This window comes from Syngnathus leptorhynchus, chromosome 7, assembly GCF_054491065.1.
Source record: "Syngnathus leptorhynchus isolate UIUO chromosome 7, UIUO_Slep, whole genome shotgun sequence".
NCBI classification, from domain to species: Eukaryota; Metazoa; Chordata; class Actinopteri; order Syngnathiformes; family Syngnathidae; genus Syngnathus; species Syngnathus leptorhynchus.
The window spans coordinates 9,619,493-9,644,604 of NC_141201.1; the positions used below are offsets into that span (position 1 = coordinate 9,619,493).

Consider the following 25,112-nt stretch of genomic DNA (forward strand, 5'->3'; position numbering starts at 1 on the left):
TGTAATGACAGAAACTACGTATGTGTGCACATATTTGTAATACAGTAATATATTATGTATATGCCATGTTTTATTATATTTTATTATTATATTATTAAGTGTTTTATGTATTTTAACTGAATGGTTAATAGTTTTATATACTACATGACCAAATGTATGAAATGATTTCCACATTTATTTTGCTCTCTGTCGCCCTCGAGTGGACACTTCTATTTGCAAAAATGTACAGACCCTTAAACCGTTCATTATGAATAATCATACGAGTCCACTCAAAATATCTTAAATATTACTAGCTCCATAACTGGCAAGAATGATTAATTTCTTCAGGAAAAGCCCGCATCAAACCGCATATGTTAACTTCAGTGGCAGAGGACGCCAAATGTCTTTAGACAACATAAAGTAGCTATTTAAAATTGATGTGAGAGGTGATCATTACGCCTCTGATCCACTGATAAAAGAAGACTTTCATTTTTTAAAATTTTATTAAGATTTTTTTAATAATAAAAAAAAGGATTACATTGTCATTCTTTTAATAAAAAAAAAGTCATGCTCTACATGGTCTTTTTTTTTTTTGTAAAAAATCCTTACTATACTCAGCCGTTTTCAAAAACCAAACCTTCCTAAACATGGTCATTTTTCTAAATAAAGGGTTAGAACACAAAGTTAGAACACATCAAAAATTAATTGAGAAGCACTGGACTAAACATTAGATGTTTTTTAAAAAATTCAATGAGTTAAGGTTTAAAAATGATTTATTAAGCCTTCTGATGTCAAGTCAAGTCAAGTCAAGTCAAGTCAAGTCAAGTCAAGTCAAGTTTATTTGTATAGCCCTAAATCACAAGCAGTCTCAAAGATGCCACACTGTACATTCACATTTATGAATTATATGATCACACAATTTTATTTTTATTTGAGTTCCCACTGCCATCATCTTGGGCTTTAGGTAATAACAGTCAGATGACAATAGCATAACATTTTAAAAGATATTTCCAGTGTGTTTTTTGTGTGAATAAACATTTATATTAAAAAAAATTGTTCTCTCTTTCCTAAGAAGGAAATCTTAGATGTTATACCTGGACCCATATTGCACTTAAGAATCAAGATAAAACTAAAATTTTCAGTAAATTTGTTAGTGACAGAAATATTTTTATGGATCATACAAGCAACTGCACAAACTGTAGGTTCTTTTAAGCATGTAAAGATGACTAATAGTCACAAAATCTTTATCCAACACTTGCTGTATTTAATTGACATTGCTGCAGCAAAATGAACGAACAAAAAGACAAAAAAGATCAATTCATTTCACAGTGAATTGTTCCTAGATTATGAGACAAAGAACAAGAACATAAATATAATTTTAAAAAGTGCTTCATCCATAAAAAAAACCTGCAATTGCATAAAATGTACAACTTCTGCATAAATGAAACAAAACAAACATACATACAAAAAAAAAGTACAACAGACATAAGACATTACTTTACAAGATTTAATACTTAGAGATGACCTGTATTTTTTCAGTATGAGCACATCTTTTACATTCCTGATTCTGTGGCAATAAAATAGATCAATATTATTGTGTAAAAAAATATCAAGTAAAAAGCAGCATTAAGAAAAACTCAACATCAGTTATTTTGGTAAACAAAACATATTGCTGAGGCAATCATATGTACAGTATAGTATATGCACATTTATATAACAGCAAATGTGTGCTGTGGCAGCCTGACCTGTAATGAGAGCCGCGCATGTATTCATTCACACTCAGTCCCAAGTGCATAGGTAATCATAAGCTGCCAGCAAGACACCCATATTGCACACATTCATCCACTCATCATCAGTGCACCTGATTTAGATTTTTTGCTGGACAAAGTTTTCAAGCTTTATGACAATTCTCGCTGTACATTCCATCACTCTCAAGGCTACTTCTGACGTGAATCTGTCATTGGGAATCTGTGGAAAGGGCAGAAGATCAGGGTAGCGAGTTCGCAGACTGTCCACGCCATAGCCTTCCAGGATCTGAACATCACTGACAAGTCCGGACAAGTGAGCGTTGTATTCCTCCACTTTTTGCGCCAGGGCCGTTGGCTTCACGTCCTTGTCAGACTTTCCTCGGACCGCGTAGTCTGCGGCAATGAGGGCGAGCTTTGTGGCCAGGTAGCATTTAAAGCAGACCCACTCATTGGCGTTTTTGTGGAGGTCATTGCGAGCCGCAGAATAGTTGGCTCGGGCTTGTCTCAACCACCTGCGAGCCTCCACGGGATTTCCGACCGTCTTAAAAGTCGGTGGCACAAAAAAACGGTGGCTATGTGAGTGTGAACCAGCATAGCTCGTGTAACCTCCTCTGGATTGTTGCCTATCGGGCTTGTGACTTGTTGCCTCCTGGTTCCATGACGAATAAAACCTTTGGAAGGAGAACTTCTCTGACTGGAAGCGGGCGGAGGAGGATGAGAACGGTCTCCTGGATGCTCTGTCTGTATTCTGCTGGTCGGCCAAAGATTGCTTTTCCATTCTATTGATCTCATTCTGTAAATGCTTAAAGACTTCTGTCGCAATGTCCAAATTCTCCGCATTCTTGTCCGGGTGCCACTTTAGATACAATCGACGCAGGATTTTCTTTCTCTCGGTTTCGGGAAGTTTCCAAGCTTGCTCAACTACTGAGGTGACTTCTTTCAGAATCTCTGGCAGAGCATTAAGCTTGATCTTTTTGGGGGACTGTTTTTGTGTGGGAGGTCTCTGGTTGTCTCTGCTCGCAAAAAGAGGATGGGTCATTTGCTGGCCAGAGGTGCGACTATCTGGACTTGTGGGGGTTGATGGAGCACTACTTTCCCGCATGTTGGCACTTTCATCTTGTCTTGAGAATTTGTACAAGTCGAGAGAACTGACTACTTTGTACTCGCTGTAACCAATGTCAATCTGGAAACACTTCCCGAGGACAGTTATATTTTCCTCTTCTCGTTCTACTTCCTGAACGATAATCGCATACGTGTATGTGGGATGATAGGACCCATATATCTCTCCTCCTTCCGAATCAACAAGGTAACCCACATATTCTCCAGGGTAGAAAACATTCATTGGGTCCATGAGGAGGGTGTGATGTATCTCAGCGGGAATCGGTGTTCCAGGGAGGGGGAGCTCAAGTTTAGAAGGCTCTGTGGAGTCATACTTTACACCGAGGTTGTCCAGCTTCTCTGTGATTCTGTAGATGTCATTGCAGCCCAACATGGCAATGAGATAAGAGGTGTCCGAGATTAAATTGTCTGTGGCAGATTTCAGTGTCATGGCCAGAGCTAAGAGAAAATTAATGTCTTTGCTGTCTGAATGTTGGATATAGAGGTGAATGACAGCGGTGCCGTACCTCTTGAGGAAGGCAAGGGTTTCACTGCGGCTATGTGGGATGGGGCTACATCCTTTTACTCTTAACGTTGTCTGGAGTTTCTCAAAGCAAGATACTTTCAGTCCTTCGCAGAGTGCTTTGCAGAGCCGTATGGCTTTTTCCTCATTCACAAGGTATGCGTTGTCATTCTCATGCTTCATTATTCGGATCAGTCCTGTGATGAATTGCTCCGAGGAGAGCAACAACTGGAGGCGACCTTGAAGTGAACACAGGGCTCCAAACTGGCACATTTTAGGGGAATCTTCATCCAGTTGCTCTTCAAGAATGCTACTTAGCAGTCTTGGCCTTAGATTCTGAGGAAGGAGCATGATTAACTTTGTATGGAAGGTGTGATCTTTACCCAGATAGCACTGGCTCAGATCCACAAGCATCTGAACGCCAACGTTACCCTGAATTCTGCTTTTGAAATGTGGGGCATCATCATAGACCAAACTATTCGATTTGGCTAATCTTCCATCATGACTCGGAAGATAAAAGATCAAATCTCTGAGACTTTCCAGATCTTTCCGCATTTCTACGGGCTCATTATGAAGAGCCTTGAACAATCCGGACACAGCTCTTTTCACAGTTCTCATTTCATTCGGGTCAAGGTGCTTGCCTTCAGAACTTTTATAGATCCGACACAGCACCTCAACATATTGTTTGGTTGAGACAACATCCTCCGTGCCGAGAAGTTTAAACAGTTGATGAAAAGTGCCGAGGTCCAGTGGTAATTTGTATAAGTAGGGCTTAAAGTCAGATTCATTGTCCAAATTAATCACAACTTCTTCGGGTTTCAGGAGCTTAAAACCATCCTCCACCATGACAAAAGCCACCCCGCGAAGCTGGTAGCGGAAATCTCTTTTATCTGCATTTAAAAACTCATAGGTGGACCTCAAAACTTTGTTCCTTGTTTTTACCATTTCATCATCTGGATTGGATATGTTACAGACATTCTTGCAGTTACTAATGACTTTTTCCACTGGTGGGTCCAAGTTGACACCCAACATGGCTAGCACTTGGTCAAGTTGCTCTTGTCCAGTTAGTGGGCTTCCCTCTTGCTCTTTTATGCTTGAAGGGGTAGCTTTTTCAGGCAAAATTGGGCAAGCTGTCCACAGTAAGTGAATGACATCTGTTTGCTTGAATTTGGGATTGACTTGAGACCCACTGAAGCGAATGAGAGGAAGTGTTCCACTCATTTCTTGGTATTGTGAATGAAGCTTTATCAATTCTTTGGGGGCTCTCTCGGGACAAAGGAAGGGTATCATAGAGAGCTCTTTCAGAAAAGTACCTTGAAACAGGTCCACCCTGTCTTTGAAAATATGATTCAGGAGAACATCGATGATGTTTTGTACTTTGTCTTTGGCCCAATTTTCCGTTTGTGATTTGATGCTGACCTCTTTTGCAAACTGAAGAATTTGCTGCTGGGATACTTCATGCTTCAAACCAATTTTTCTCAGGAATGTTATCCAGGCAGTGTGCGAAAATGAGGCGTTCTTGGGTTTTGACAATTGCTCAACTTTCCTGAAGAAATCCATTGGTATGAATGATTTTGCAGGAAGCATCATTTCAAACACTTGCACTGTTGCGTCAAAGAAAAAGTTGACTGACCTGAGTCTGTTTGAGTAGTCATAGATGAATGTCAGCCCTTCCAATTTGTAAAACAGCTGGTCCTTCATCTCACAAGACTCTTCCATTGACAATAGTCTAGCCTTTAAATAGACAATGTGTTCAGCTTTGGCATTGTAGGAAAGACTTTCAAACTTTGGCAGGAGATGATGAAGATAGATTTGTATGTCATCAATTGGCACACAGCCAAGGAAAGTGTACATCTCTCTCAATTGCGGGTTATCGGCAAGAAATGCAAATGTGGCTGTGTGGGCCCACTTCTCGATGTCTGCAGTAGGGATGTTCTTTGTAAGCACGTAAGTGGACCCATAATTTGAAATGCTGATGTACCTTCCACTGACCGCTTTAAAGCATGGGAGTAGTTTCAGGCTCTGTGCATCTTGTTGTGTGAGGCTCGCTAGGTTGCAAGTGAAATACAACAGAAGAGTCTCAAAGTCCTTATCAGTCAGGCTTCCTGCCTTGAATGCAGATGTCTGAATCATGTACTCAAGAGATTTCAGAACACTCGATGGATTTTCGACATTTGCTGTATGGTGTGACAGAAAAGGCATGATTGGATTTTCTTTGACACAAATTTTGTTCACAGCAAGTTGAATGCATCCAGCTTTCATTAGGGTGTGGAATATTTTGTCATTTTGGCCATGTGGAAATATGGCTATGCTCATTAAACTCAGGGGTAAAAGCATGTCATACTCAGGCACAATGAGCTTTTCTCTTGCCATGAATTTGATTCCGGGTAGCAACGCCCACTCTTTCAGGATGTCAAGTACCGTGTCAAAACTTGGTTTGACATCCTCTTCATCCTCCTTGACAGCCACATTCTCACTGATGAAGTTCCATACACCCTTAAGCCAGGATTCACTACCAAATGTATCTCGCCACCTAACAGGAATCTTTGTTTGATACTCTCTTGGAATAACGGATCCCAGGAGGTCACCAAAGCTGCTGATGTCAAATATCTTTGCTAGATCCGCCTTCAACAAGATGATGCTGTATTTCAGATGCATTGTATTCATGAACATCTCCTTTCTGGATGGGATCAGCTCATGGTGTGATGTGAGAAATTTCTGTCTCTTGGAATCAAACACTTGAAGAATATTGTCCATTGAGAGCAAAAGAGGTAGGCCTTCAATTATGGTTCCCTCCACATCAACATCTCTGAAGCAGTAGTCAACAATGAGCTTCAAATTATGAAGATGTTTGTAGTTTGACTGTTGAAGGCGGCAAGGGAGTTTTCCAACATGACAAGAGGTGTCTGGGGATGAGAAAGTATGAAGAAAGTTGCGGACTTCTGCCGGTGTGACATAACTCACTGCTATCCCTGCGTCTTCCAAACACAAGTAGAGGTTTGCGGTCTCGTCGCAACCGTGAACCAAGTTGAAACCTATATCTAGAAGCAAGGTTTTCAGCCTGTAAACATTTTCAGCCACAGACTTTCTGGAGGTGAGATTGTACTCTGTGTTTTTCAGGTTCTGGAGTTCATCTTGAAGCAGATTGTCAAAAAAGGCTCGATTCTTGCTCGCAGTGGATGTGTTCGCCCATGAGATGTAAATGACAGAGTGCATGTCAGAGTTGTCCATTTGTGGCGCTCTGACTACGGGGAGAAGGCGCTTCAGGTCCATGTGGATGCAGCTATACACGGCTTTGACCAGGCAGTACCAATCAGGCTGGATGTCAATTTTGTTCACTGGGAAGAAATACAAAAACTTTTTCAAGATATCTTTTGCAACATGAAGGGGAGTTCCTTGAAGCACGGTCAGAGTTGGATCGGGACCCGGGAAGCATCGTCGTTTGATCTGAATCAGCAGTTCCACACAAGCCGGTGCTATCAGCGACATCATCAAGTTATTATTCCAGTCACTTCTCACCCCAACTCCATTGTCATCCCTCCACAGGTTCCGTCGGGCAGAGTCCAAGGCAAAATGTCCGTTGACATGAAAGGGGAGGCCAGTTTCGAGTGAAAGTGGCAGAAAGCAGAACGCTCTGTGGGGTTTTTTGTAGTTGTGGCTAACACATGCAGCGACTCCTCCACGCGGAAATAGTGTTATGTCTTCATTCTTGTGAGCTGATATCACACTTTTTGAGACAAGTTCCATGTTTGGGAAACCAGAACGATTGCAGACCATCCACGTGGTCAAATTACCTTCTGTGTCCTCTATGTCCAATGTGTAGGTTATCTGTTGGACTGGAATAGCAGTTAATTGCTTCTTTTTGGTCACACTGTCAATGACAGAGGCATGGAACTGCTTTCGTTTTAAGCGATCACTATCTGTTATTTTAGCAATTACGGAGTAGAGTACATTTAATTCTCCTGTTGCATTGTTGACTTCACAGATGGATATTTTCTCCATGTGGTTAAGGAACATAAGAAGCTCTGCGCCATCATTTTTGAGCTTTTCTAGGAGGTTTTGCACCATTCTGTCAGACGCTGGGATGGAGCTGATCTCTGATCTCTTTGCCATATGTGTAGAGCGGATGGGAAATCTGAACATTGTGCTGCGTTCTAATTTAAAATGCGCTCCCAAATACAGATTAAGCACATCCGAAAACTGAGATCGGAAGTCAGAGTCCAAGTCTCTGAACATTCTTCCAGGACTCACGGATGTTGCCCCAGGTGCATACTGTGCATGTGGATCAAATATACACAGAATGTCATTGTTTGAGATGAATGAGGGACAATCCGTGATGTGATAGACAGAGTTAAATCCGATGCCGTACTGGCCAGTTTTTCCTGGATTTGCCTCTTTTGTTCCTCTCCCAAGGTTTTGTATTCCTCTGATATCGTCCTCGGTGAAAGGCTGATTGTTGTACACACAAAGTGCAGGACCTTGCATTGGAATCCATTTATCATCAAATATTCTCTCATTGGGATGTGTTCTGGGATCAAAGACAAAGTAGATTTCAGTAGCTTTGGCATCATCTGCATTTTGAAGCAACTCTTTCAGCATCTCTTTCTCAGATGGATAAGCATCCAGGATGCTTTTGATTCTACTTGTAAGCTTTTCCTTTTGTCCAAACTCACTTCCAGGCGCTGTGAAACAAACATTTGATGCATACCTCTCCAAGGCTTTGTGACGTTTCGGGACTGCTCCTAGTTTCACAGCAACCTCTCTTGGAATATCTCCATGGCAGTACTTGACAGAGCAGTCTCGGACTTTGATCCACGGACAGTCATTGTAGCACAGTGATTTCGATGGCTGGAGTGTCAGATTAGAGTCTGGTAAAAGAATGGCACCATAATTTGCTTGGCAGAATTCTTGACTTTTATCACGTATCAAGCTCCATATCCCCTCACTAATAATTCTGCGGCACAGCTGGAAGTTTTCTTCAGTGAGAGCTCTTTGCCCACATTCTTGCTTCATTGTTTCAAGTACTGATGAAAAGTCATCAACTGCAAAGCTGGGCTGTACGCCGACATTTTCAAAGAGCTCACGACAGCTGTTTCTGTATTTGTTAGGAAGCTGGTAAAGGTGTGGAGCTGCATCAAAATTTAGGTGGAATGCAACTATGGAGGGATTTACATACGTGTTCTCAACCAAAATAGAGTTAAATGTTTTGAGTTCCACAGTTAATTTCTGTTTTGCTTTGTCGCTTTGAAGCATCTCCTCATGTAGATACTTGTAACAGGCATTTGTTATGTTTTCTTGATAGAGTGTAACACCATCAAATGCCTGAGATAGTTTCTTGAGTTGACTGATCACGAGTTCAACTGAGGGCTTCTTTATTAGACCGAGGCAGTCTTTCACAGCCAGTGACATTGCACCACAACCTTTGAAAGAAGGTGAGTTCTCATTCAAAACTACCTTCATCAGACACACTATTTCCTGATGCTCAGTTGTGAATATCTCTCTTGCAGAGAACATGGTTGTTGGGGGAAAGCTATTACCATGCCAAGGTAGTGAGAACCCTGCAGGTCTTGTTAGGAAGGGGAGGAACTTGATGTCCCGTAGCTTTTCAAGCAGCTCAGGTGATCCTTGGTCTCTCATCTTCAGTTTCTCATCAATGAGGCTGAGAATCACACTGCTGCGAAAGCACGCGGCTGCGTGATCACTTTCATTCAAAGAATCAACTGATTCAGCACGTTCGACCAAATCTTCCCATGACAAATCATCCTTCACCATGCCCAACTGCAGAAGCTTGACTAAGCATACCGGATTCAGGTAGTTTTTTGTAGTTCCAGCGGGAAATCTTCCATCATCGGTGTTGTAGAGTTTGGCAACTCTTCCTTCTGGGTGAATGAGTCGGGAGGGTAAAACTAATTCCCTTTCGGGACCGGAGCAGGGGATGCAAGGAGTTACCCGGAGAATTGATGCAAATTCTTCCATTTTCTCATTCAAGACATAGAGCATTAAGGGATTTCGAAGATCTTTATCAATTTCCTCGACGTGAGGTAAAAAGACATCTGCGAAGAACTGCTTCTCTGTCAAGGTGTTTTCCATCAAGGTTCTCTTACATCCAGCATCATCAAATCCTTCCTTCACCCATTCAGGTAGTTCAACAGCGCAAAGGTTTTGGGAGCCACTCTTTTTGAGATATTTTAAGAAAATCTTGAAAGCGGCAGGACCAATGTGTGGCTTACAAAGGAGGGCATCATCAAGGAATCTGACATGTTTTATTGACACCCAGCATGTTCCGTCGGAGAAGAACTTTGCCTGCTCTCCATCACCTCCTTTGGCTATTTCTTGGTAGACCCCTTGACTGATTAATGTGAAGTCATCATGAACCTGACTTGGATCAGGCCAGGTTGCGTAATAGCTGTAGTCAAGAAGCTCCCCACTTTCAGCCATCAGACGAAGCATCGTGAGTGCCGCCAAATAGGCCTGAACAATGACATGTCTCATGAAGACAGAATTCCATCTTCCCTTTGTGTCTGTCTTCCATATCTCTTTGCGGTTGGAAGTCACAGCAAAGCAACCATTAATATGGACTGGTAGGCCTGTTTTTATTCTGAGAGGTAAGTAGCAGAACACCTCTCCAATTGGGATGGCATTTGATCGAACGGTCCATTTCCTGTTCTCCTCTTCTGTAAGTAGAACAGCCACCCCTCCACAGGGCACAAGTCCAAGCCTTTTCCCACTATCACTGAGTGAAAATTTGAGTGCCTCAGTTCCATCCATGCATGAGCAAATAAGCCAGTTGGTGACCTCAACCGCCTTCTGGGGCATCTCATCTGTTAATCTTCTTGTCTGAATCCCTTTGGCAGCCAATTCAAAGTACTGGTTTGGATCTTCCTCCGAACCTCTGAATAATGGGGAGTGGAGATCCACAATGCGTTTGAAGACATTATGAAACTCTTCCACTACCACACGAATGATGCACCCAGATTTGGGAATATCAGAGGGTACTTTATTGGTGCTTACTACTTTCTTCATTACCTTAGCTGCAGATTTCAAGATACTCAGAGGTCCATACGAAGCTTTGGATGACCACACGCTTTTGTTTATGGTCACGACATCTTGAGCTCCAGCGGGATTTGGTTCTTCATATTTCAAGTATTTTAGGACCATACAGCCAACATGTTGAGTGAACAGAATGAACCGATGGCCACATATACTGAACTCGTCAACAAGGGAGTAGATATCAGTGGTGTTGTAGTACAAGCTACTAATTTCACTCACTGAAGCCTCCTGCTCGGTTCTGAATGGGAGTCTGAACAAAGTTCCATTGTATTTATATGGTAAATCTTGGGCAAGAGGAAGTTGGCAATTGAAGACATTGATGAAAGGCTTGAACTGGTTTGGGAATTTCCTTAAACGTCTCTGTTGTTTGCTCCAGTTGATCTTGATCCCAGGATTAGACTTGTCCCTGATGTGCTTGCTGATGTGATTGATATTTGGATCGAACATGATCATGAACTCTCTGCTCAATATAATGGGGATGTCACTGACGTGATAAACTGAGTTGAAGCCCAAGCCAAATTTACCAACTTTGTCTGCCTCACATCTCTTCACTGATCCACCTAACCTCGTGATGTTCAGAAAGTCTGTATCTGTGAAAACTGAGTTGTTGAAAGACCACAAGGACGGTCCATGGCACACTATCATGCCCGGGTCGAGGAGATTCTCTCGAATGTCCGTGTTTTTTCTCATGTCAATAAGAAAACTACATTCTGTTGCACTTGCATCATCTGCATTCTGAAGAAGCTCTTTAAAAATGTCTGCTACAGACGGATATTCCTCCAGTATGTTCTTTATTCGAACTGTGAGAGGTTCACGTTGACCTGATTGCTCAAAACCAAGATTCTCTGGGTTAATCAGCCTTGTGCTCAAACATGGCACTTTTAGCCATTCCGCAGTTTTCATAGGGATGTCATCATGGACCAATATTATCGGCTCTGATGCATCTTCGAGTAGGTCGTTCAAATCGTCAACTTTGATGTCACAGTAAGTACATTCATGAATGGGCCTCATTGCTAATTTGCTTGGATCCTTATAATTAAGAATGGGAACGTGCATGTTAGTCTCAACATGTATTTGATTGTTGTAAAGCCACCTCAGAATGTTGATCAAAAGCAGAACATCGTGTTTGCTTTCCTCCTTGGTCATCTCACCTTCACTCCTTGTTTGGATGGTGGCTATTACTTTTAGCACGTGGTTTGTACAAACCTCTTCAAGTGAACCACAAAGCTTGAAAAGCTTGTGAAACTTTCTCATTGTTTTGGGAAGAGAGTACAGGTATGGCTGTAGGTCTAAATTAGGCAGGGGTTTTAACACTGTTTGGCCAGGAAGTGAGAATGTCTTCCCAGTCCACACCCAATCAAAAGTCAATGATGACATTGCTTCTCTAGCAACCTCAAGATGAGCTTGCATAAAGCCATATATCTCAAACAGGATCTGCTGGAATTGATACCAATCTTCTGTGGTGAATGATTGAGATTTATGCCAGTCATTCACTGCTTTTAGGTGCTGCAATACCTGATCCACCTGTGGCTCTACAGTCAGTTTCAGTGTTTTCTTCATACCAGCAGATGTGTGTTCTACCAAGGGAACTGAAGATCCCACAAGCACAGCATGAGATATGTTACACATCTCGGACAGAGAGCTGATGTTGAGATTGTCTCCAACCCAAGCAAGGGATTTGGGGTAGTTAGGAGGCCTTTCTTTGCAGACAGGTACCCACTTGAGTTTTAACAAAGATGCCTGAGTATCTGTTGATTTGACCAGTTTGGTTTGTTTGTTGAGAATTTGCAGAAGTGTTCTGGCCTTTTTTAATACAAACTCCCACTCAGGATCTGGATGGGTTTGTAAATCTGCTATTTTCTTTGCCACTTGTAGAACATCTTTCTCACTGAGTTGTACTTCATTTCTTAGCCCCAACTGTCGGAGTGAATGGAGAATATCAGGAGATGAGGTAAATGTACTAGTGGGAAACCTGGTTTCACCTTCCTTGTAAAACAAATTCTGCAGAATCTCCAGATCCGGATCAAAAACTTCGGACGCTGACACTAACCTTCCACAAGGCAGTTCAATAAATTTAAGAGCAGAAAGCCATCCGATGACAGATGAGTTTTCATTCTTAAGGAAGGCCAAATGTTTAAGTGCCCATAGCATGATTTGGGTTATCTCATCTGGTGTGTAGAATCCACTTTGAATATCATGGATGATCATTTTCAAACAATCAGTTGTTTTCACCTGTAAAACTTTTAGTTTTTTGATGAGGCGAATGGACTCCTCATCGTGGGAGCCCACCAGACACTGAGATAACTTTACATCTGGTGGGTACTTTGCTCTGTGATGCAAGGCTCTGGCCCCTCTCAGTGATGTAAAAGCTGAAGCACCTTCTGGACAGGCTCCAACTCTTTCAAAGATGGAAAGCTCAAGCAGCGTGTGCTTTTCCTTTTCTGTGACATCAGACAATCCAGATAGGAAGTTTCTGAGAGTAATCCTATCTAGGACAGAAAATGATGACACTTGGCTAACTAAACGCTGCATTGACAATCTATCCATAATTCGCAGCAACATGGCAGGAGAGCAGGGATGGATGTAGTTTTTGAGTTGGGGATGCTGCAAACATGAATCCTGCTTTTTCATGACCACAGCGCCAAGCTTTTCCATAACTTCAAGAAGGCATTCAGAGAACGGCGTTTCATTTTCATCAACGAGAATAATGGGTGATGGAGTTTTGAGGCGTAAAAGCTGAACTTTTTCCATGCATTCCTCCAGTGGCACAAACGGAATTAAAGGCATATTGTCAAAGGTACTTAGGTCATCGGCAAAATGTATGTAGAGATGCTTCCAAACCATCTTTAACCAAGAAACTGTTGGATGCTTCAGCTGTCGGTTTCCAGGTTCCCATTCGGAAATGAAGTCTCTGTTTGGCCAAGTTGTCGATAGAATCTCCTTGACGAGTCTTGCTGAGCGGTCAGGGTTCAACATTTGTAGCTGAGTACAGGGTCTTCCTGTTTAAATGACAAAGATAGTTAACAAGTTTAAGAAATCTGTAATAATCTAACAATATATCAACTAAAAGAGAAATAATTTGACACATTCCAAACAAGCCATTTATTAGTTTCAAAATGCAGAAATGTGTTAGTGTTTTCTTAGGGGGGAATTTGTGTAAAATGATCTACTACAGAATTTGAGCACAGGACTTGGTTTTATTCTCGATAGACACTTCAAAGTTTAGTTGGAGCTCCTTTCCAGACATGCATTAGTTTGTGTTAGTAGTAAAAAGGTCAGTGTTTGACACATCTCAAATACCTACGTACCTGAGCACCCCCAATGATACCGCTGAACTGTAGTGACACATTTTGGAAGTATGAAATTAAATATTCTAGTGTATACTGTTTTGTATTTGTATGAAAAACGAAGAAAGACGAATTTCTTGTCACCGTGTTGCAAAAAAAAAAAATCAGTAATGGAAGTTTATAAATCAACATCATATTACCTCTGCTTTTGGCGGCTTCCTTTAGTCGCTCCATTACTGAAGGTTTAATACTTTCCAGAATGAAACGACCCTCAAGCCCTGGGTACAGACACCTGATGATAAAGTCAAGATTAATGTTATATTATTAATTCACAACATGTTACTTCGTTAAAAAAGAAAATGAAATCTACCATAGCTTAAGAGCTAATGGAGTTGAATCATATGCAGTAGTACCTTGGCGTAAGGGTTTTTAACTTGTTCCTTGATCACCCTCTGTAAATAAATTGTTTTGCAGCAAAAAAAAAAATTCCCAATCTTGTTTTTGTTCTTTGATAGTTTAAGGTCTCACAAAATCACTGTTGCTGTGACATGTTTCCTTTGACAATAAACTCCTTTTTTAGTCTCTTTTTTTAAGTCAGACATACAAACATAATTGCATTATCTCAATGTTTATATGAAGGAAGACAATTTGTAATTATTATATTTTAGCAAGAAACATGACTTTGATGCACGTAATTGGGATCAAAATATATATATATATTAAAAAAATTATATAAATATTTAAAAAATCCCGGTGTGATTGCTTGTCTTATTTAATAAATGGATGAAAGTGATCTGTGACGATGGCTCTCCTACATGTGAGGGCATTATGATGGCATTAAAATATTTTGTGTTGAGGGACGGTATAACTAAGGCTTGCTGGTAAGTCAAACTTTGACTAGCAACCCAGGAAAAAATCTGTTAACTCAAAACATGTAAAAGGGGCTCCTTCTAAGGCAAGGTATGTGTAGATTACTACTCATCTAATGTAGTACTGTTGTAGTAATTTTACAAAGTCGTTACCTGGGGTACTCGGGAGATGTAATATAAACAGAATCCTTTTCAGTGACAGAAGATGAAAATGTAGTAACTGTTCCATCTTGAAGGGGCAGGAGCTCCAGTCCTATTAGGTCACCGTAATTGGCGTCACTCAGTACAAATTCCAGAAGCAGCAGCTTTTCCTCTAAGGGTCCTTTGTGTTTGAACTTCCTGACAAGCTGCCGTAGCAAGAGTGGCGTAATCTTTTTCACTTCTGTGGACTCGAGAGTGCCATAAGCCACCAAGATTGAATCCACTGCAGTAGGCACCTGCACTACCTGCATCCCTGAGCTTTGGAGGTAGTTAATGACTGTCTGTGAAATGTCTTTGTCTAGGTCGAGCTCTGAAAACACAGCTTGGTCGAAGCTGACCCAGCTTTCACTGAGGGAAAAGAAGACATGGTGCTGTAGAAGCTCATGAAACAGGGGCTGTAGAATGAGTTTCCACCTGGATTTGACCCGATTTGGATCAGGCCAGGCCACATAGGTCTTTCTTGGGCATAATGGAAAGTCTTGGTCCATTTTGGTCTGTACCCTTTTGATAACCTCAGTGATGAGAATGAAATAAGCCTGAGGGATGACAGTGATTATCAGTAGCTCATTCCATAAGGCAGCTGGATCCCTCCACTGGTCCACATCCCGCCACTTGATACTCCTCCGGTTATCTGTCAGGCCAAAGAACCCGCTGACATGTACGGGAAGTCCTGTCTCACCCTCCTCACCTGGGGGAAGGGGAAGGAAGCAAAACGCTCGTCCTGAGAAACCAGAGGTGGCCCCTTCATCTTCTCTGTCCATCAATGATAGAGGGAGAGCGATGCCGATGGTAGGCATGAACTTTAAGTCATCTGCAAGAGAGTCCAACTCCGCACACATTCCTCTGCCACCAACTCCATTACACACAAGCCACTTCATCCTTCTGGACTCTTTTTTGGTTTGATCCCGAGTCTCTAAACTGACCTGGTAAGTGACACAGGTAACGGTGGAACTGGGAACATGGTTGCTGTAGCTATCGACTGCCTCGGCCAGAGTCTTGAGCGACTTTGTTCTTTCACATTTATCATCAGTATTTTCTTGAGCTGTAACTTGAAACAACATACGCTCTGTACCATCAGATTCACGCACATGCAAAGAGATCTTCTGAACGCACTTCAGGAAAAGCAACACTGTATCTGCGTCAGCTTTGAATGACTCGTAAAGTTCCAGAACTTTTTCTTTGTTGTAAAGGTTGCTGCTGAGCTGGGAGGGTTTTGTGCGCAGTGGGAAGCGGAAGAGTGTTCCAGGGAAGCAGCCATTCTTAATGGTCTTCTCACAGCTCCCAAATATCCCGATAAATGGGGCGAACTGGTCCGACAATTCCGAGATTTCCTTAACGTCCGTCTTTAAATTCCAACACTGTCCTGACTCGTTCGCTCCAAATAGAGTCTGGTGAGGATCCAGCATGGCAATCTGATCTCCGCTGAATATACAGGGGGCATCTAAACAAAAAGAGAGGGATAACATAAGTACATTGCCGTGTATATTACTGCAACTGTTGAGTATGAGAAGAGTTTGTGGGTACAGTGTTTGTGCCTTTATTCTTTTACTACTAAGGAGTAATCACTGGGCAGGAATAAGATAGAGACAAAGACTTTTTTTCCCAAGGGACAACCTGAAATATGGTAGACAGAGTTGAATCCAATCCCAAATCGTCCAACTTTCAGCGGATCGTCTCTCTTCCTGCTCCTGGCTATCTCCTGAATCCCATTCCAGTCCTCCGCAGTGAACACAGCATCATTGTAGACATACAACGCCGTACCTGGAAACCCATAACGGCGCCAACACATTAAGATAATACCTCCCTAATAACGGTAACTTCAAAAAATCTTTCCTATCTTTCTGGGGAAAACATTGCTCTCAAATTGTAAGTTTGACGATTGAATTCACAAAGAGGAATGTGAGAAGAAAACAGGTAGTATATGCACCACACCTTCCTTCCATGTAATCAAAGTGAGCATAGTGAATATTTTGCAATGAAAGGCAGGACAAGGTCCTGGAACCACTCATATTGATTTGATATTATATTGTTTTGTACTGGACTGTACTGTGGGTCAAGAATTTAAAGGTGAATTGCTTCTGTAATAAATCTCTCAGGTCACATGGAGGTAAGAGCAAAGGATCAGCTTGAGACCAGATGCTCAATAATGCTTAACAGCAGAAAAACACACAAGGGCCAGTCTTGTTGTTAGAGTAGCACCTCAGTGATTATCAGGCCAGTCTGACAGCTAAGAACTAACCTTGATACTCAGCCATGTCAGGTGACCACAGTGACTCCACTCCATACTCTGTCTCATCATACATGAACTTGACTTCGGTGGCTCCAGCATCCTCAGCATTTTGAATCAGCTCCTTTTAAGTATGACGTTGAGATGTTACGTTTTTGAAAAAAAATGGGGTTTCCTCATGGTTTTAAAGTAAATGTGTTGCGACACTTACTTTCAGAATCTGTCCACCTTCGGGGTACCTCCTCAGAATATCTTTGAGAAATTCAACCAGTGGTGGTGCCGTTTGGCCAAATCTCCCTGTCAAACAAAAACTGGGTAAAGGTCACCATTCACGACAGAAGTGGAAGACTTCACAATCATTGTAGGCAGTTTAGCGTTACCTCCACCTCGGAGGCCTCTTCCCTCCAGTGTGAAAGATACTTCAGGTCTTCCTGTGGGCACCAAAGTACCAATCGGCATGCTATCATCTAGCTACAAAAAAAACAAACAATGACAAGTAAAAATATAATAATGAAATGGGATGCAGCAAAAGATTAAATAAAAAGGCATTTCATTGTAGAAACATACAATGTTGGTACACACAACACATGTCCACTGCCATTTATTGTTTTTCATCAAACCACACTTGAAATCCAGAACTGACCGTCTTTATGAGGGCTAGTAAACACCTTACTTAAAATGATGCAACATTGATGGTGCTATTATGATCTTTGCAAGGTAAAAGTGTGACCCACTGTGATCAGCAGTTCTTACACGTACAGTATTAAATGAGTGGCCAAGCGTGTAGTGCACACAAAAACCTCTCAGTCATCATCTTGATCATGGCTACACCACAGAGAGTACAGTCATCAATCAGCCCACTCACTCCCTAAGGAGGATGATGGCGCAATAATTTTTTATTGAGACTGCACGTTGGCACTGTGCTGTTTGTATAAGAGTAGCATAGTCTTATGTCTGCAAGCAAAGAAAAAAATATCAAAACATTGATTTGACTTTGGTGGAGGAAGACTCACACTCTGAATCAACTCATGACACAGCACAGGACAAGGAGCTTTTATTTCACACAGCGTTGTAGTCACAGGCCTCAACATGTGAAGAGATATCATATCAGAAATTCACACTTCACATAAACTGTAATGGACAGTTTGGATTGCCACAACAAGCTAATAATGCAACACAATGTCATAAATTATAAGTAATGTTTTTAACATTAATGTTCTACTCATATCTCAGTAGTACCGTGTCATGCAGAGGCAGAGATGTATCAAACGATATGGTTAGTGACTGTACGATTCTCGTGTAAAGTGCAGGTTCATGAACTTGTGCTATGCAGTATTTGTAGTATGTAGCTGTGGCCTGCAGCTAATTTTTGCATATGAGATCAGGGGAGCGGCAGAGCCGCGGCCACCACCTGGTGTTTTCAGTCAACGCGAGGTCAGCTCCCAGTCATGTTCACTGACACAACAAGAGAAACCAAAATCCACCACAAGTTCTTGTTCTCAATGTTTATGTGTAAAACTATAGATAAATATCAATTATTTTGCGATACATTACCAACGTTTGGTGTTTTCTCCACAGTTAATTAACTCTTAATGGCTTAGATGAGTATCTCAGAATTATATAACAGGACCTTGAAACTGGGATGTTTTCTGCTAATTGTGTTTATCTCCAGTCACAGACAGAGAGATCAGTTCTTGTATTTTATGGGTGTGCTCTCTTACTAGTGCAATGTGACAAAACCCCAGAGTAGAACTCAAAATGAACTGGTTATAGGATGTTTTCCAACAGGGGGAAAAACATGAACTCGGCATACTGAATGGAAGAAGGAGAGGTTCCTTTTTAATTGAAAAAGAAAATAAATTGGTCATCACTGGTTAATGGCAACAAATATTTGAATGAACAAAAACAATCACTAAAAGGTTATATATGGGATCAATAAAAATGTGATTTTATCCATGTCAGGTGGCTGAGATTTTATCTTGCACTGCTCCATACTGTTGACTGAAATTGAAATCAGAGTGCCCTCTGGCTCACATTGAAAATGTCATGTGACCAAACCCAATTGGATGCTTTAGCAGCATGCCGGATAAGCCACAGAAGTGTAAAAGCTGCATTTTAGGGGCTAAAAAGTTTGCAAAAGGATAACAGCATGTTGGTCGGACTTGGTGGTGTTTTAGTGTAGAAAAAAGCGACAGTCAAGTTGATCCCTTGAGTTCGTCTGATGTCTAAAAGCGCTTTTCTGTTATATGTTAGCTTTTGGTGCAATTTTGGCATGCTTTCATTGTTTAGGCCTGACTTTACCTGCTTCAGGATGTTTTGCATCGATGATGTTAAAGTGTCGCTGAGCAGGCCCATTCAAAGTTTCATGTTGCTTTGAGTAATGGATAAAAGCGGCTTTGTGTGCGAGTGTGTGTTAGTCTGTGTGTGTGCAAGCCCATGTGATATAAAAGGACATTTTTGATTGGCCCATACATCTGACAAGGTATAACATACCACTTTGCCATTGTGGATGAGTCGCTGCTCTCTGACAGGCAGGTTTGTGTCTTCATAGAGAAGCTGCTTCACATCACCAAGCGATGTCAAAGGGGAGACCTGGTAGGACCTCGGGCCAAAGTAGTCGTGATGTACATTTACCCGAGGCAACCTTAAACAAAACAAAAAAAAAGAGAGATGAAATTGAGGTAAATATTTAAGATGTTTGTTAGTCATATAAATACTTAATACTAGTATAAAATGACAAGGATTGTTTCTACAGTGCTATATGTATAATGTAGCCAGCAGCTTTCTTGCACTCTGTTGCCTAATATTTTTAATCCTATGTATAATTTGAAATTGTTGAAGTGTTCTTTAATGTCTTAATCAATACAGAACAAATCATTTCTAATTTTCTTTCCAACCAACTTGTTTCAAATGCTTTATTACATTGACTTTTTCTGGAATAAAAGGCTTTCTTCAAAATAGGAGCAGTGACAAAAACAAAAGATCAAATGAGGTCTCTTACTGGAAGGATGCATAGTGTTCTGAGTCTGTATTGATTAAAAGGTACAATTTGGAAGTAACGTGAGAAGGAACAGATGGCGCTTGTATTCAGTTGAAGGTTTTACTAAAGGAATTAACATCACTGATTCATGCTACCTTACAAAAGCGGCATACAAGATGTCACATGAATGAGGCTTGTGTTTTCTCCTGCTCTTTCATACAATATGTGTCTTACCAGAATAACACTGTTCGCGAGGGATAGGAACCAGGCTGGCGAGTAGCGAATAGCAAAAATTTCCAAATCATTGAGGCTCAATGAAATGCATTGGGCAATTTTTTTTAAAAAACCCTTCAATTCCTCAAAGAACACTAATAAACGGGAGTAAAATGGGAAGGAAATGCCCACAAAAACAGAAAGCTATATTAAAGGGACAGTGTGGATAATTAGTTTGCCATCGAGTGGTGGACTAATAGAATGCAACGGCCTGAGTTGAAAACATGCATTTTGAAGCACGCGCACTACGGTGCCTAAGAGAGACCAGATTTTGCAAACCTACCACCAGTTTCTTGAGCAAAGGTGCAAGCAAAATGTCATCACAAACATCTTCTAATATTCCTTTACGTGGAAAAGTAAGTAGTACATTGGATTTGCATTTGTGACACTGTTGTCATTGATTTAGCAAATTTGTGATCAGGTTTCCATAGCAGAAAGATAGTGGTGAGACATGGCAGCGTCCTGCACAATGAGGTGTGACCCCATGGAAAATAATTACCGAGTACTAGACCTATGATTTTATATATGAAATGGAAACATCTTTTTATCCGTTCCAAGCAAAAAAAAATTTAATTTTTTCATTTGTGCATTTTTGTCCGATCGCGCAACTGCAGCGCACCGCCGAACGCGCAACCGTAGCGCGTCCACGACAGCGCAACTGCACCGCGCTGGTCGCATTATTGTGACAGAGCGGTCGCTAAAATTTCGAAAATATTTTTAAAATCCTGATGTACTTTTCAAAATTTAAGTGGACCTCAGTGCGCAGGAAGCTTAAGCTTGTCCGATCACGCAACTCCAGCGCACTGCCGAACGCGCAACTGTAGCGCGCCGCCGGCCGCGCAACTGCAACGCGCTGGTCGCATTATTGTGACAGAGCGGTCGTTAAAATGTAGAAAATATTTCTAAAGTCCTGATGTACTTTACAAAATTTCAATGGATCTCAGTGCACAGGGAACTTAATCTTGTCCGATCGCGCAACTGCAGCGCTACACCGTACGCGCAACTATAGCGCGCCGCCAACCGCGCAACTATAGCGCGCCGCCAACCGCGCAACTGCACCGCGCTGGTCGCATTATTGTGACAGAGCCGTTGCTGAAATTTACAAAATATTTTTAAAGTCCTGATGTACTTTCCAAATTTTAAGTGGACCTCAGTGCGAAGGGAGCTTAATCTTGTCCGATCGCACAACTGCAGCGCACCGCCGAATGCGCAACCGAAGCGCGCCGCCGACCGCGCAACTGCACCGCGCTGGTCGCATTATTGTGAAAGAGCGGTCGCTAAAATTTAGAAAATCTTCTGAAAGTCCTAATGGACTTTCCAAAATTGAAGTGGACCTCAGTGCGCAGGGAGCTTAATTTGGTCCGATCGCTCAACTGCAGCGCGCCGGGCGCTCACTGTGGCATCGCTTTCGGAGCGTCTTTGTGTTTTAGGATGGCTTTACCGCTCCCACTTGCTTCCTTTCGGCTCATCTCGCGAGGTTCGACAACGGAATTTCATCCAACATCCGAAGCAAAACAATTCGATTCTTTTGTTCGAATACCGAATTGTTCGAGAACCGGGATGTTCAAAACCCAAGGCTCCACTGTATTTAAAATATCTAGGTTGACGTGATAGAACTTTTTCTTTGCATATTATTGAAATTATTCGTGTGTTTTTTCAATTAATCAACACTGAAAAATCAAAACATTCATGAGCGAGAGAGAGAGAGAGAGAGAGAGAGAGAGAGAGAGAGAGAGAGAGAGAGAGAGAGAGAGAGAGAGAGAGAGAGAGAGAGAGAGAGAGAGAGAGAGAGAAGAAAAAGATCTCATTCAGCAGCAGTGGATCGAAGATGTTGCTTATGTTCCTGTGTGGGTGGGGCAGCCAGCCATCACTGGCCATAATAGACTCAACTGAATCTAATTGGCCAAAAATACTAACACGTTTAAAGGACCGAGACCAAACGCTCAACTTTGCTTGCAATGACTAGAGATGAATCAGAATAACATTGACATCCCTAAAAGATTTACCAACGCTCTCATTGCAACAAGCAGCTACAGTCATATTTGCACATTTTCTCATGTATAATATGATTTTATCTTAACTTACCACGGGTGTGGAGAGTTGTCCATCTCGCTGCTGCTGTTGCTGCTATGCGTCCCAGCACAGAAGCACTTTCACGGGACTATGTTCTGGTCTTCGCGTAAGAATACTCCATTCGGGCTGCGACACAAGAACCCCGTTACTTCCATGAAAACACCTGTCTCTTGAGTTTTGAAATGGCAATGAGTAGGATACAACATAGCAAGATGCAGAGAAGCAATTTGGAATAAAAACGGAGCAAAGAGGTTCTCTTTTTCAATTTGCCGGTGGGTGTTATGTTGCAAGGACTGGAGCGTTATCCGGCTATCTCATTAGCACTCACTTGAGTCTGACCAATGCGCACCGATAAAGGGTCCCTGAAATAGTTGTCAATTTTACACCAGGACGTATTCCAGGAAATACTCGTTGTAACAACAGCAATCATGAGTGGGCATGGTGTTTTCCTGCAATTACAATAGCGCCTCCTTCCAAGGCAATGTTCTAAGAATAAAAATGAATTAGCCTGGTCAAGAGTAGACATCATGCGAGATGGTACAAAGCCACTGACTTCCGTGTCGTCCGGAAAACACGCTGAAAACAAATCCTAAATTGCAAAATGTACCTGTACGTTTGATTGGAAATAATGCACTCCCAGAAAATAACTATTCTTCAGGCACGAATTATAGTCACTTTAACACGAGTGCTTTGTCCCATTTTATTTTTATTTGTCCTATTTTATTTTATTTTTTAAGTCAGTGACATTCGTGGGTGATGTGAAGCGCATGCGCATTTGTGTAACTCCAAAAACTAAATAGGATGGATTTCGTGTTACTATATGCTATCTGCTCGTCAGGATTTGTTTCAAATCACTTTATAGCATCGTGAATTCAATTTCCTAAACAAAATGTGTTTTCCTGGCTAATTGCATGTACACAGACTGTTATGACACCGAGAGATTTCACCCTCAAATCCAAATTATGTCGCCGACTGCTCCGGAAGTATAGTTTCATTTAATCATTTAAACAATTTAAAGCCCTCGACAAAAAATAATAAAAATAAACATGAGTGTTTTCTGGATTTAGAATAACAAACGTTGTTTTTTTATTTGGTAAAAAAAAAAAAAAAAAAAATGCTTCCCCGAAGTCCTGATAGGACTGAAATGCTAAATCGCTGCAAATGCGCACGACGCGTAACTTTGGAATAAATAAATCATCAAATAAATTGGCAAGAAAAAGGAAAGACTGCATTCAACAGCATTTGAATTTGGACAATTCTGGTACAGAAAGTGACATCAGCACTCCTATATAAGAGAACCTCAAGAAACCTCAAACATATCTAGTAATCCAATTACAAAAAAAACCCAATAATGATATGTATCACACCACTCATCGGAGAATCATTGTGTTGTCTTGAGATATATATAGCGGCATGGTCATGTTTTGGGATATAAAACAGAATTGCCGTAATCTGTCATCCCAACAAGGTGCGTTCATCTCACATCTGCCGCATTGAAGTAAGAAAGGAGGTGAAGGGACACTCACGCGATGAAGTCAGCTGCACCTCTGAAAGATACCTTCTACGCTGCTGTGCATTTGGAAGTAAAATCACATGGATGTCAAGATCACATGAATGTCATCCCACCCAACATGAACTCTGGTTGGCTCATGTAATCAGACTTCATGACAAATATCCCAGAGCCGGGGGTATGCGTGGTATCACATGGACGCTGCAGTCATTTGTCAAAAGCGCAAGTTCCTTAAAGTGACAGTGACACACAGCGCACAGCAGAAGCGATGAAGTCAATCATAGGCGTAGTGTACATCATTATTTGAATACATATTGAATAGATTTTAGCAAATGCATCAAGCTATGGCACAGACAATCAAAACTAAAGAAACTGAATTATATGGATCCATTCGATTTTTTACTGTATTTTAATGCAAGGAGAAATAAAGAAAATCATTATTATTGGTAGAGTACAGACAAACGCTAAATAGTAATAGAAATCAAACCCAATAAACAAAAATAGAAAAGGGAAACACGTCGAGTAAATGACGTTGCATCAATTATGGCAATATTCCAGCAGATGGAGACAAAACACCAAGTCTGTATCGCCTCTGAACGTTTCACGCGTTTTAGAACTTTGGCAGCCACATTTAGTGCACTAACTGCAAAAGAATCACGTGTCAAGAGTTGACTAAATGAAGATGCTCTTGCAAACGTAATAATATGAAATATGATGTACTATGATAAAAATATGTAGTTTATTGTGGTTTGTATTCCTACACCAAAATAGAAACAGCTTTAAGGACGATAAAATGCAAAGCTCAACAACTGTTAAGTAAACTTAGAATAATTGAAATTAAAAGTATCCATTTTGCTAAATAATATGCAGTGTAAAAAATAGATGAACTTATTAATGGCTTTGTTTGTGTTGAGCAACATAGTCGCATATCTGCCTCCCTTTTTTGTGGTTCTGTGTTTGAATTTTGCCTCTTGTCTTCATGGGTGGTATTTGCGCGTTTTTGTGAAATTTAGAGCAGATACATTTATTTCTTTTTCTTCTGATTAGTACAGGAGTTCAAAATAATAATAATAAAAAAAAGGCTTTACTTGACCTAGCCTGTACACGTCTTGAAAAACACCCACTATAATATAACAGATTTATTGCAACCCTCAATGAAATAACTTGAATGTTATTACAATTAGTGACCGATTGGGGAATGCATTATGACCTTAGCTCAAATAATAGCATGATTCGCTGGAGTGGACAAGTCCAGACATGAATGGGAATTGGTTACATTTACAGCAGCAGTGGT

General features: G+C 41.2%; 1 protein-coding gene across 3 annotated transcripts; it reads right to left on the bottom strand.

Moving 5' to 3' along the window:
• Positions 1-790: 790 nt before the first annotated feature.
• Positions 791-23,965, bottom strand: sacs (sacsin molecular chaperone). Of its 3 annotated transcripts, none has more exons than XM_085916711.1 (11): positions 23,835-23,965; positions 22,321-22,434; positions 19,476-19,626; positions 17,363-17,453; positions 17,194-17,279; positions 16,995-17,106; positions 16,370-16,516; positions 14,708-16,196; positions 13,886-13,977; positions 13,707-13,733; positions 791-13,397 (listed from the first exon to the last, which is right to left on the bottom strand). In XM_085916711.1, the coding sequence occupies exons 2-11, from the start codon at positions 22,341-22,343 to the stop codon at positions 1,846-1,848; spliced, it is 13,770 nt and encodes a 4,589-aa protein (XP_085772837.1). In that variant the 5' UTR covers positions 22,344-22,434; positions 23,835-23,965; the 3' UTR covers positions 791-1,845. The 3 variants fall into 3 exon arrangements, with proteins under 3 accessions (XP_085772837.1, XP_085772836.1, XP_085772838.1); XM_085916710.1 differs by lacking the exon at positions 23,835-23,965 and adding an exon at positions 22,637-22,777; XM_085916712.1 differs by lacking the exons at positions 13,707-13,733; positions 23,835-23,965 and adding an exon at positions 22,637-22,777.
• Between the last annotated feature and the right edge of the window lie 1,147 nt (positions 23,966-25,112).

What these genes read in the sequence shown, in the direction of transcription:
- sacs (XM_085916711.1), bottom strand. Translation starts at nt 22,343, where the DNA reads ATGGACAACTCTCCACACCCGTG. An exon ending in CTCTGTCTACCATATTTCAG is followed by an intron (nt 16,197 to 16,369) that starts GTTGTCCCTTGG and finishes CTTTTTGTTTAG; the next exon opens with ATGCCCCCTGTATATTCAGC. An exon ending in ACATCTCCCGAGTACCCCAG is followed by an intron (nt 13,978 to 14,707) that starts GTAACGACTTTG and finishes CTTTATCATCAG; the next exon opens with GTGTCTGTACCCAGGGCTTG.